At 41.7% G+C, this 11,281-nt stretch overlaps 1 protein-coding gene across 2 annotated transcripts in view; it reads right to left on the reverse strand.

Moving 5' to 3' along the window:
- The window catches only part of B3GALNT2 (beta-1,3-N-acetylgalactosaminyltransferase 2), a 57,792-nt gene extending 46,769 nt beyond the window's left edge, over window positions 1–11,023 (reverse strand). The window contains exons 1-2 of one of the 2 annotated variants that reach the window (XM_004028631.5): window positions 10,676–11,023; window positions 1,244–1,391 (exon numbers count right to left, since the gene is read on the reverse strand). In XM_004028631.5, coding sequence (XP_004028680.2) covers window positions 1,244–1,391; window positions 10,676–10,787 — 260 coding nt within the window. In that variant the 5' untranslated portion in view covers window positions 10,788–11,023. The remainder of the gene's footprint in view (window positions 1–1,243; window positions 1,392–10,675) is intronic. The other variant, XM_055372603.2, reaches the window with a different exon arrangement.
- Window positions 11,024–11,281: the final 258 nt, after the last annotated feature.

Raw genomic sequence — 11,281 nt, forward strand, 5'->3', positions numbered from 1 at the left:
AGCTACTATGAGTAAGCACTACTAGTGACAAGAAAATTCACAACTAGGCCGGGCTTGGTGGCTCACGCTTGTAATCCCAGCACTTTGGGAGGCCGAGGCAAGCAGATCACCTGAGGTCAGGAGTTCGAGACCAGCCTGGCCAACATGGTGAAACCCTGTCCCTACTAAAAATACAAAAATTAGCCGGGCATGGTGGCAAGTGCCTGTAATCCCAGCTACTTGGGAGGCTGAGGCAGGAGAATCGCTTGAACCCAGGAATTCGAGGCTGCAGTGAGCCAAGATCATGCCACTGCACTTTAGCCTGAGCGACAGCAAAACTCCATCTCAAAAAAAAAAAAAAAAAAAAAAAAATTCACAACTGCAATTTGCTTGTATAGCTACTCAGTCACAAATGTGCCAGTGCAATTCAATCCTCAAAGGGCCTTCTCTGCTTATCACCTGAGTCTTCACATACATAGAAGTCAACTTCTATGCGTTTCTTCCCCTAGTCCCTCACTACACAATCTTCAGAGGTTGATCTCATTGAGAACAGACTAAGGCTTTGGGCCTCTAACTAATAACTGAGAGCTATCTAATGTCAGCATGAAATGGATTACCAAAGCTCAGTTCCAGAAGGGTAGTCAGGAAAAAGAGCATGGCATATTACACATACTGCAGATTACACAACTAAAAAATACTACAAAACTGAAAAAAATTAAATTTATCTCTATGAAGTTAGTGAAAAGTATATTTAGACATGCACATGTGTCTAAGGAGAGAACTGCTCTAGAATAGAACCTTTTAAGAACTGCTATTCTAAATCAAAGCAAAAAACAAACAAACCACAATGGGTATCTAAATACTACGCATGTTGACCAGTGAATATACTCTCTTCCAATTATCATTTGGCTTAAAATGTTGGTTAAATTTACTTTTTGGCCCGAACTATATGGAAGAAAAGCAAATGAAACAGCCATTTCTCCCAGGAAGAGCCCACATATCTGAATGAACATTTCTATTCAAAGTAAGGTTTTTCAGAACTTTTTTTTTTTTAAATTAGGCAGGGACTCATTCCCATCACGCAGGCTGGAATGCAGTGGTGCAATCATGGCTCACTGCAGCCTCAATTTTCCAAGCTCAAGCAATCCTTCCACCTCAGCCTCCCCGGTAGCTGGGACGATGGGCACACACCACCACGCCTGGCTAGGTTTTTCAGAACTCTTATTTCAATAAACCAGGCAAGGCAACAACTCAGAAAACCTACCGTTGACTTAATGTGGGATGCTGTAGCAAATGTCTCATCCAGGTGCTTCTTATCACGTTTCGAAGTTCATGGTTATTGCGAGCTGACAACACGCCAACTACCACATCATAGTGAGTAGATTTCCACTGAGGAAATAAGGCCAACTGATCTAGAAATAAGAACAATACATGAGAAATAAGTCATGTATCAATTACTATGAAGTTCGATATGTATCATAAGTTTATTACAAAATAAGCTTATGTTTGTAGGAAATTCAGATAAACACAAAGAAAAGAATTTTTAAATCACATATGAACCCACTATCCAGAGACAACCACTAATAACATTTTGGTTTAGAGTATTTTTGTCTTTCACGTATATATGTATGTATTCATGCTCACATAAGTATACTAATTCTTCAAAACAAACAAGATGTTTGTGGTAAGAATCTGTTTCAAAAGGCAACGTAGCATAAAAAAATAGTAGGCATTAAGAGTCAATTAGGCCACAGTTAGAATCCAGGCTCTATCATATATTAGCTATAAGTTATTTAGCTTCTTGAGCCTCAGTTTCTTCAACTACAAAATGGGTATAATAATACTTCTCATAAAGCTGTTGTAAAAATTAAATGAGATAACATGTATAAAGTTCTTGGTTTGGTATTAGGCATATATGAGGCATTCAATGGCAACTAAAAAAAATGTGCTTTGAAAAGTGAGGTCCTACATTAATGTTAGTTATTAAGTTTGGCGGATGACGTTGAAGGACTTCCACACCGGAAAGTAATGCAACCCTTATTTATATCAATGAATTCTATAGCCAGTAAACCTTTCACCACCTACAAAATATTCTGAAGAATGACGGGAAAGCAACACTTTTAGTAAAAAAAAAAAAAAAATAAAGTAAGTCATTCTGAACGGCTCATTTCTTATTGTCAGAAGGTCTAATGGGCAGGGTTACATTTCCATCTAAAACTTGTCCTTAGAAGACAGAAGAGAAAGATATACTTTGTCCTTTTTTTTCATCACCAGTTTTAAGGCTTGAGAGCTACAAGCTTATATATAGCTCTGATGAGGTATCCATTTCATCTCTTTCTCCAGTGGTGGGAACTGATCCAAAACGTTTCCAAAAATAAATTATTGAAGCCCAGACTCTTTACTATATTAAATGCAATGTTTTTATATACCATGGGATCTAGGTATTCAGTCTAAAAGACAACAAAACCAGGTTGATATTTTCTTCAAAGGCCCGATTAAAATAATAAAAACAGATCTTTCTACTAGGATAGTTTTAAGGATATAATACAGAAATTTTTGTGTAGATACCTTATTTTCCACAATAGATATATTTCTTAAAATGTTTCATTCCGGGCCAGGCACGGTGGCTCATGCCTGTAATCCCAGCACTTTGGAAGGCCGAGGTGGGCGGATCACCTGAGGTCGGGAGTTCAAGACCAGCCTGACCGACATGGAGAAACCCTGTCTCTACTAAAAATACAAAATTAGCCGGGTGTGGTGGTGCTTGCCCGTTATCCCAGCTACTTGGGAGGCTGAGGCAGGAGAATCTCTTGAACCCGGGAGGTGGAGGTTGCGGTGAGCCGAGACCGCGCCATTGCACTCCAGCCTGGGCAACAAGAGTGAGACTCCACCTGAAAAAAAAAAAAAAGTTCCATTCCAAATGGAATAGAGGTATTTATTATTTCACTCTACAATGAGTCATGTACTAAAACGAATTCTTTTATAAAGACAATTTATTTTTAAATAAATTCAAATTTTCATGGATTAAGCTTATTAATAGGCCATATTTCTGAACAGTTAATCTGTGAAAAGCACTACATATAGAGTGTCATTTAATGCTCACAACCCTATGAGGTAGGTACTTTTTTTTTTTTTTGACGGAGTCCCACTCTGTGGCCCAGTCTGGAGTGCAGTGGCGGCGATCTCAGCTCACTGCAACCTCTGCCTCCTGGGTTCAAGTGATTCTCCTGCCTCAGCCTCCCGAGTAGCTGGGATTATAGGCGCCTGTCACTGTGCCTGGCTAATTTTTGTAGTTTTAGTAGAGATGGGGTTTCACCATCTTGGCCAGGCTGGTGTTGAACTCTTGACCTTGTGATCCACCGCCTTGGCCTCCCAAAGTGCTGGGATTACAGGCGTGATCCACCATGCCTGGCCCAGTACTTGTTGAACAAATGAAACACCCAAAGAATTCAGTAACTTAAGTCAAACAGCTTGGAAATGGCTGGGCTAAGATTTAATCCCAGGCAATCTAACACCATTCTTTATCACTGTTCTGTTCTAAAGCTATACAGCTTAATATAGCTTATCTGAGTCTAAATTCTGATCTTTTAATCCACAATACCAGTTCAACTGAATTAGCAATAAGCGGATCATTGAATACGCTGGGTAACACATCAATTTTTTTTAACTCATAGCTCAGAACATTTTTTCTCAGATACATAACTATATGATGGAAGTTGTACCTAGTGCTGGAACTGACTCTAAATGAGTGTCTGAATTCAGAGACTAATTTAAATGACTATGTAAAACTGACAATATGCCTCCCCACCTTTTTCACAGAGAAATATGTACATTGTAGTGTCAGGAAGGAGGCAAAGGTAGTGACCAGCCAGTTCTGACATTGATTCCACAGCCAAGATTTTGCATTACGTTAGTAAGAAATTATTTAAATCCCTGTGCTTCAACTTCTTAATTAGAGAAAACTGATACAAAAACAATTTTGGATATTCTATTTCATTTGTTTCAAAGTCTCATCTCAAAAGATTAAAAGCTGTAGGGCAAAAATCACATTTAATCTAAATGCCTCATTTATCTGACATCATCAGAAAATAAGGATGCTGCACAAAAGCAAACTTTCAAAATATTTGAAACATCACTTTTAATTTTAATAATTTACTACCTTATTTTTGATGGCTAATCAAAGCAAATCTTTTAGAAATAGATTACATAGAACATAATTTAATCTTTTCTTGATGTCTCAAAATCTTCATGAAAATTTCTCAAATCTATCCCTTTCTTATTAATTCTAGCTGCTGCTCAGTTCGGTCTGTTTTTTCACCTGGACCAGTACAAGGGCATCCTAACTGGTTTTTACCTGACTTCTCCATATAATTGTCAAACAAGATTTTTCTAAAAATAATAAAGAAATACAAAGATAACCATGTGACATGTGAAAATCCCATGGATTATGGATGGAAACCTCTTTTTGATCTTATTCCACCTCTCTGCCACTCTCAATCCCCCCTGCTTCTAATCCATGTCTAAGCTGCTTCTGTTCAACTGCTTTACTTTACATGCATTTCTCTTTTTCTTGCAGAGGGAAAGTAACACGGCATATCGTGGTCTTTTAGAGAACTACTTCAAGATATATTGAAGTCAAATGTCAGAAAAACAGGTTTTTTAACCACATACCATTAATGTAAATTAGTCCAATAGACTCCTGAGTACTGTGTTACACAGTACAAAACCCAAAGTAGATGCATAATAAAATACCTATGTAAGAATGTTGCTCAAATTTCTAGCTCCCTTTACCAATCTGGCTCTAAACCCTTATCACCTTTTACATTACAAGAACAGGGTACCTAGTTGACTCCAGTGTCTAGAAACGGAGGGAAAAAAAGAAAGTGGTAAGAAGTAAACATGATGCAGAAGGACATAAAGATAATTCAGAAAAGAAAAAAGGCAAATAGCAAGCCTATGAAAACATGTTCAACTTCAATAAGAATCAAGTTTGAATTAGGGCAATGAGACACCAGTTTTCTCCTACATTCAAACTGACAAATGTCTTCTTAAATGATTGTTAACTAAATGATGGTACTTAAAGGAAATGTTGTTAGTGATTTCAACAAAGTGGCTACTCTCCGCCGGGCACGGTGGCTCATGCCTATAATCCCAGCTTCAATTTTGGGAGGCCGAGGAGGGCAGATCACAAGGTCAGAAGTTCGAGACCAGCCTGGCCAATATGGTGAAACCTTGTCTCTATTAAAAATACAACAAAAATTAGCTGGGCGTGGTGGTGCATGCCTGTAATCCCAGCTACTTGGGAGGCTGAGTCAGGAGACTTGCTTGAACCTGGGAGGCAGAGGTTGCAGTCAGCCAAGATCCCGCGACTGCACTCCAGTCTGGGTGACAGAGCTAGACTCCTTCTCAAAAAAAAAAAAAAAAAAAAAAAATGGCTACTCTTTTTCATTGCTGGAAGGAATGTAATTTGGTACAGTCTTCTGCAGGGCAATTTGGCAATGTGTCAAATAATTTAGAATGGTATAACTTTGTCCAGCAATTCTAAGAACTCATTCTAAAGAAATAATCAGTGATACACTCAGAAGATCTTTATTAATCATAGTGTCACCTATTAATAGCGAAAAACTGCAAGCTACATAAACACATAAAGGACTCATTAAATAAATTATGGTGTAGCTATATGACAGAATACTATGCAGCCATTAAAATTACATGTTAATCATATCATTAAACATTATTCTATTAATACATCATATTAAGATAAACAGGCGATAGGAACTATGTAGATACTAGACAGTTCTGTTTATATAAAGTACAAAAGTAGCCAAATTTCTGCCACTGGTTACTATCCCTGGTAGTGACAGAACAGAGCATGAAGGGAACTTCTGAAGCACTGATAGTTTTCTTTTTTTAAATCTGGGTGGTGATTAGTTGGGTGTGTTCAATTTGTGAAAATACATCAAACTGCGCCAGTTTTATTCTCTTGATTTATTCACTCAAATGACAGAGCATCTCCTATGCTCATTGTTCTAGATGGCACAGATACAGCAGTAAACAAAACCTTCATAATGTCAGGACTAAATCACAATCCCAAGCAAGCTCCCTCAGGGTAACGTAAGGGCCAAGGGAAAGTTTTCCCTCTGAAGGTTCGGTGAAAATCACTGACAAGAGATGGACAGGAGAAAAGGCATAAAAATTTATTTGATCAGTAAAGATACAGGAGAAAGTGCCCATTTCTGTGCTTAGGTTTAACAAAGTATAGATAGCTATGTGGAATTAAGATTGGACAGAAAGGGTAGGATCTAATGTTAACAGATGGAGTTGGAAAACCCAGCAAGGCCTGTCTAGATTCTTCTTGTCCTAAGTATACATTCTTTCCTACTGGGTATGGGATAGGACCCTCTCTGGTATGAGGTTCTTATGACCTGTAATAAAAGAAGGTAAGTTAGGTAATTTTTATATAGAAAGGTGGTGGTGGGGGGTAGTTAGAGTAATATGTTTAGGTTTTATGGCTGGCTTTGGGGAAGAGGGATTTTAGTTTCTACAGCTAGCCTCAGGTGAGAATGCAAGGCCAGAGAGAGGACAGCAGCAGCAGGTCAGAGACAGCTGCTTCTGAGGCCTTATTTTGGGGTATTGTTTTCTTCTGAGACCCTACAGTAAGAACTATTTCTTAACATGTAATATATCCTGAGAGTCTGGCAACCTGCTCAACTCTGCACTGTGAGTGGACATCCAAAGGTATATTAAAGTCTAAGGGAGGGCCTGGCGCAGTGGCTCATGCCTGTAATCCTAGCACTTTGGGAGGCCGAGGTGAATGAATCGCTTGAGGTCAGGAGTTTGAGACCAGATGGCCAACACGGCAAAATGCAGTCTCTACTAATAATACAAAAATTAGCTGGGTGTGGTGGCACACACGTGTAACAGAGGCTGAGGCAGGAGAATGGCTTCAACCCGGAGGCAGAGGTTGCAGTTAGTCAAGATGGTGCCACTGCACTCCAGCCTGGGCGACAGAGTGAAACTGTGTCTCAAAATAATAATCAAAAAAAGTCTAAAGAAGGTTGACATCAAAACTGATTGCTCAAAATAAGCCCAAGAGTCTTAAAAATCAGACCAAAATTCCACTCTCATATGCATGCTCTTGGAAGAGTCACAAATAGATACAAATCTTGAAAATGAAGAAAACATGTGAGCCTATCACAGATCTAATGATAAAGACAATCATCATACACACTACCAAAGACACCTCCCAAAACACCACACTAGCACAGGCATCAGTGGCCACCAGACTACCACTCCTCTCTCAAACTCATGGAGTGTTTACTATGAAACAGGCACTGTTGCGGGTGTTTCATTAATTGAATCTTCACAATAAGTCTATGAGATCATCATTTTATAAATAAGGAAACTGAAGCACAGAGACAGAATTAGCATATAGGGATAATTCTGGAATAATTCACCCCAGGCAAAATTACAAAGCAAGCTCAATTTGTTTTCTGACCTTCCACTTGCCCTACGTCTGTTTCCATTAGATACTGTGAGCACCTTGGGAGTAGGGACTAGGCATCCAGCACAGAATCTAACACTCAAGTACTTGTTGAGTGAATATGCTCCTTTGTTTTGGGTTCTTTCTTTCCAGATACCCTAGAAAGCGAAGCCTTCTTTTGTCACATCATTTTTCTAAATTAACCGTTAAATAATTCCTACTTAAGGCATTACCCAAAACGAGCATTTTGTAATCAAGATATCCTATGTTTAGATTCCTTAGTCCGATGGTTATCTCCACCTGCATTGTCCTCTGTCACCCTCAGGTGTACTGGATTTCACTTCCTCTTTACCAGTTGCTTTCCCTGACTGGTTTAAGGGAAGCTATCACATTAAAAAAGTTGCTGATTCTGGTACTAAGGTGACTCACTCACTTCATTCTGGTCCCTGCTCAACTGTTACCTCTTCAGAATGGAATGGACTTCCCTGACCTATTTAAAACCATCTCTTTAATCTCTTAACACTGCTTTATCTTTTTTCACTATACTTATCACTACCGCTGTGATATTTATAATTATTTCCTGATGCTCTGTCTTCCCTTCTAAATTGTAAACTACATGAGGGCAGGAAGTTTAGCTTGATTACTGCTGTAATTCCACACCTACAATAGAAGCTGGCACAGAGTAGGCTCTCAAATATTTGCTGAATCAACTGTGAGCCAAAGAGCCTTTTTTAATATTCAGGGAAGGTAAATCGCTCTTTCAAAAAAAACAAAAAAACAAAGAAACTGCCATTACTTAATGAGACTGAAGACAGACAAAGCAGCAGAAGAGAAAAAAAAATACATTTAAAAATGTTAATTCAAGAAAAGAATACTTAGCAAAATCTTGGGGTTTTTTCCTCCTGTTAGGCTTAAAGTATAAGGGTTAAAATGTAAAAACGCCCAACTATTTTAGTTTCAACATGGTGACAGCACAATGGTAAAGGAATTATGGGAAATTTTAGCATTTAAGATGCTTCCACTGCTTTTAGCTTTGAAAGTACCAAAAGGAAAAAAGGAAAGGTAGGAGTCAGTCTTGTTTAATTAATTAATTAATTTTTTTGAGATGGACTTTCGCTCTTGTCACCCAGGTTGGAGTGCAGTGGCGCAATCTCGTCTCACTGCAACCTCCGCCTCCCAGGTTCAAGTGATTCTCCTGCCTCAGCCTCCTTAGTAGCTGGGATTACAGGCATGCACCACTATGCCCGGCTAATTTTTGTATTTTTAGTAGAGACGGGGTTTCGCCATGTTGGCCAGGCTGGTCTTGAACTCCTGACCTCAGGTGATCCACCCACCATGGCCTCCCAAAGTGTTGGGATTACAGGCGTGAGGCACCGCGCCGGGCCAGTCATGTTTAACTTCGATTATTAAAATATCGATGGTTGATAGGTGCAGCAAACCACCATGGCACACGTTTACCTATGTAACAAACTTGCACGTCCTGCACACGTATCCCGGAACTTAAAAAAAAAATCCCATTTATTATCTGACCAGATACACAGTACTCATTCAAAGCCAAAGTTAATTAACATAACTAGTATTGATCTTCTTACCTACGTTACTACCCTGTTCCTTTCTATGGTCTACTTCTTCATTTCCTTAATCTAGGCTGGTCTAACTACTGGATGGCAGATAAAGGCATCATCCTTCAAGTGCAGTAAGGGAGTAGGAAAAACTTGTCTCAAACTAGGAAACTGCTTAGCAAGTCTACTAAGATTTCAGTTTGAAGTCTACTAACATTTCAGTTTTTGTTTGTTTTACTGAACCCTAAACAACCATTAAGGCCATAAACAGACTTAATGACGCTCTACAAGGAGATTCCAGCAGGGCTCACTCATAACAAAAGAGAGAAACCTGTAACACACAAGCAGCTGTTACAAAGCATTTTTTATATATGGCATTCTCTTCTTAGTTCACTTCACAAAAACCTAAAAAACACTGAGCAAAACCCTGACCCCATTAACTGGTTAAGTGCATAGCAACACTGTTCTTTCATTAAATCACTTAAATAGTGTTTAATTCTATTCAGGTCACACAAATCCTTTTCAAAGAGCTAGTGATCTAATAGGAAAAGAGACTGTTACCAAAATAACCTCAACATAATTTCATATAACTGAGACTGTTTTGAGGATTGCCGAATACTTTCTACTTATAAGGCATAGAGTGCTGAACTGCAAACACTCAATTCTAATTTTAAGAACTTTTGGATTAGAAAACAGCTGTTTTGGGGAGAGATGGTAAGGAAAAAAAGTCCCAGTATAGTTACAAAATTAAGTATTACATAATATTTAAAAGAGCTTTCTAGTTTTCTTTCATGTTCTAGGGCAAGCCCTTAAAGAAAAAGACAAGAGATACAGGGAAAGCTAAAGTAGTGTTCGGGGTGGTGGAACCCACTAACAAAACAATCCGCTGGGCACCGTGAGTAAAGCATTCTATTAGGCTGTGACGCGAAACAAGAACAAAGGTTTCATTCCTACGAGAGATTAAGTTTTAGAGCAAATGGACATGATCGTTAAAGAATTTGATACTTCCATGTAAACTGCATTAGCAGGTTATGCGATCCAAACTCACAGGAACAACTCCACTCTCGGCCATGCCCTATTTCATGTCCAGATTTGTTTAACCGACTTACATCATAATCCAAGAATACGAGCTACAGTATATTCTTACAGCAAAGTTATTCCTTAAAAGCAAAACCGAGCCACCTTTGAAAACACGCACACACATTATCCACGGCACTAAAACTCCAGTCTTGACCGAGAAAGACCAACAACTTGGGGGGGAAGAAAACAACTTCAGAGCCAGAGCTCCCAAAGCAGAAAGCGCTGGCGGCTGAAGGGCACACGAGGTTCCGCTCCCGGGCGAACGGGCGGCGTCGGACATCACTAACCAGGCCTGGGGACGGGCGAAGGACTTGCAGCTGCGGGCGCCGGCTCTGCGGCCGTTAAGGGAAACGGGGAAGTGAGAAGCGGCGGGGACACGATAAGAGAAAAGCTCTCCCAAGTTTGCCCGATGTTAACGCTCCAAGGATGAAAAGAGCCGTTTGTTTCGTCTGGGGACCGTCGCGTTTGGCCCTTCCCCCGCCTCCAACAATTCCCGGCGAAGCCCCGCGGCACCAAGCCGGGCCTCCCACCCCCCCGGCGGCCGCCAACCCGCCCGGCCCCAGGACCTCACCTGCAGGGCCCGCCCCGGAGGCGCGGGCGGGCGGCGGGGAGCGCAGCCGCAGCCAGAGGTGCAGCGCGGCCCCGAGCACACACGGGCACAGCAGCACCAGCCAGTTTCGCATTGGCCGCCCCCGCCGCGAGCCGGGCTCTCCCGCGTCCCGGCGGAGAGGGAGGGGACCTGCAAGTGCGGAGACTGAGGGGCGGCGGCTGACGAGCGACCACTCCGAGCACGCCCGCCCTCGCGCTCGGCGACGTCTGGGGGGCTCCTCGCAGCTCCCGGCCCCGCTCCTCCGGTCCCTCAGACCGCGGGTGGCCGCGGCTTAGCCGGCCGAAGCCCCGCCCCCTCCGCCTGGCCTTCCCACCGGCCCCGCCCACCTTTTCTCCCACTCGCCCCGCCCTCTCCTCCCGCGTTTCCACACGCGCCCGCCAGCCGGCCGGGAGCTGAAGTCCCGCTCTGGGCCCAGGTAGGGGGCGCCCGCGGTTTAGAAACCACATTTCCCATGAGCCTAAGCACGCGCTTCCGTCACTCGGCGGCCGCGGGGGCGAAGCGCGAGGCCCCACACAGAGCATGCGCAACCCCCTTGACGTTTGCTGCCACCCCACGGCCCAAGGGAGG

The sequence above is a fragment of the Gorilla gorilla genome, chromosome 1, assembly GCF_029281585.2.
Source record: "Gorilla gorilla gorilla isolate KB3781 chromosome 1, NHGRI_mGorGor1-v2.1_pri, whole genome shotgun sequence".
Taxonomy (NCBI): domain Eukaryota; kingdom Metazoa; phylum Chordata; class Mammalia; order Primates; family Hominidae; genus Gorilla; species Gorilla gorilla.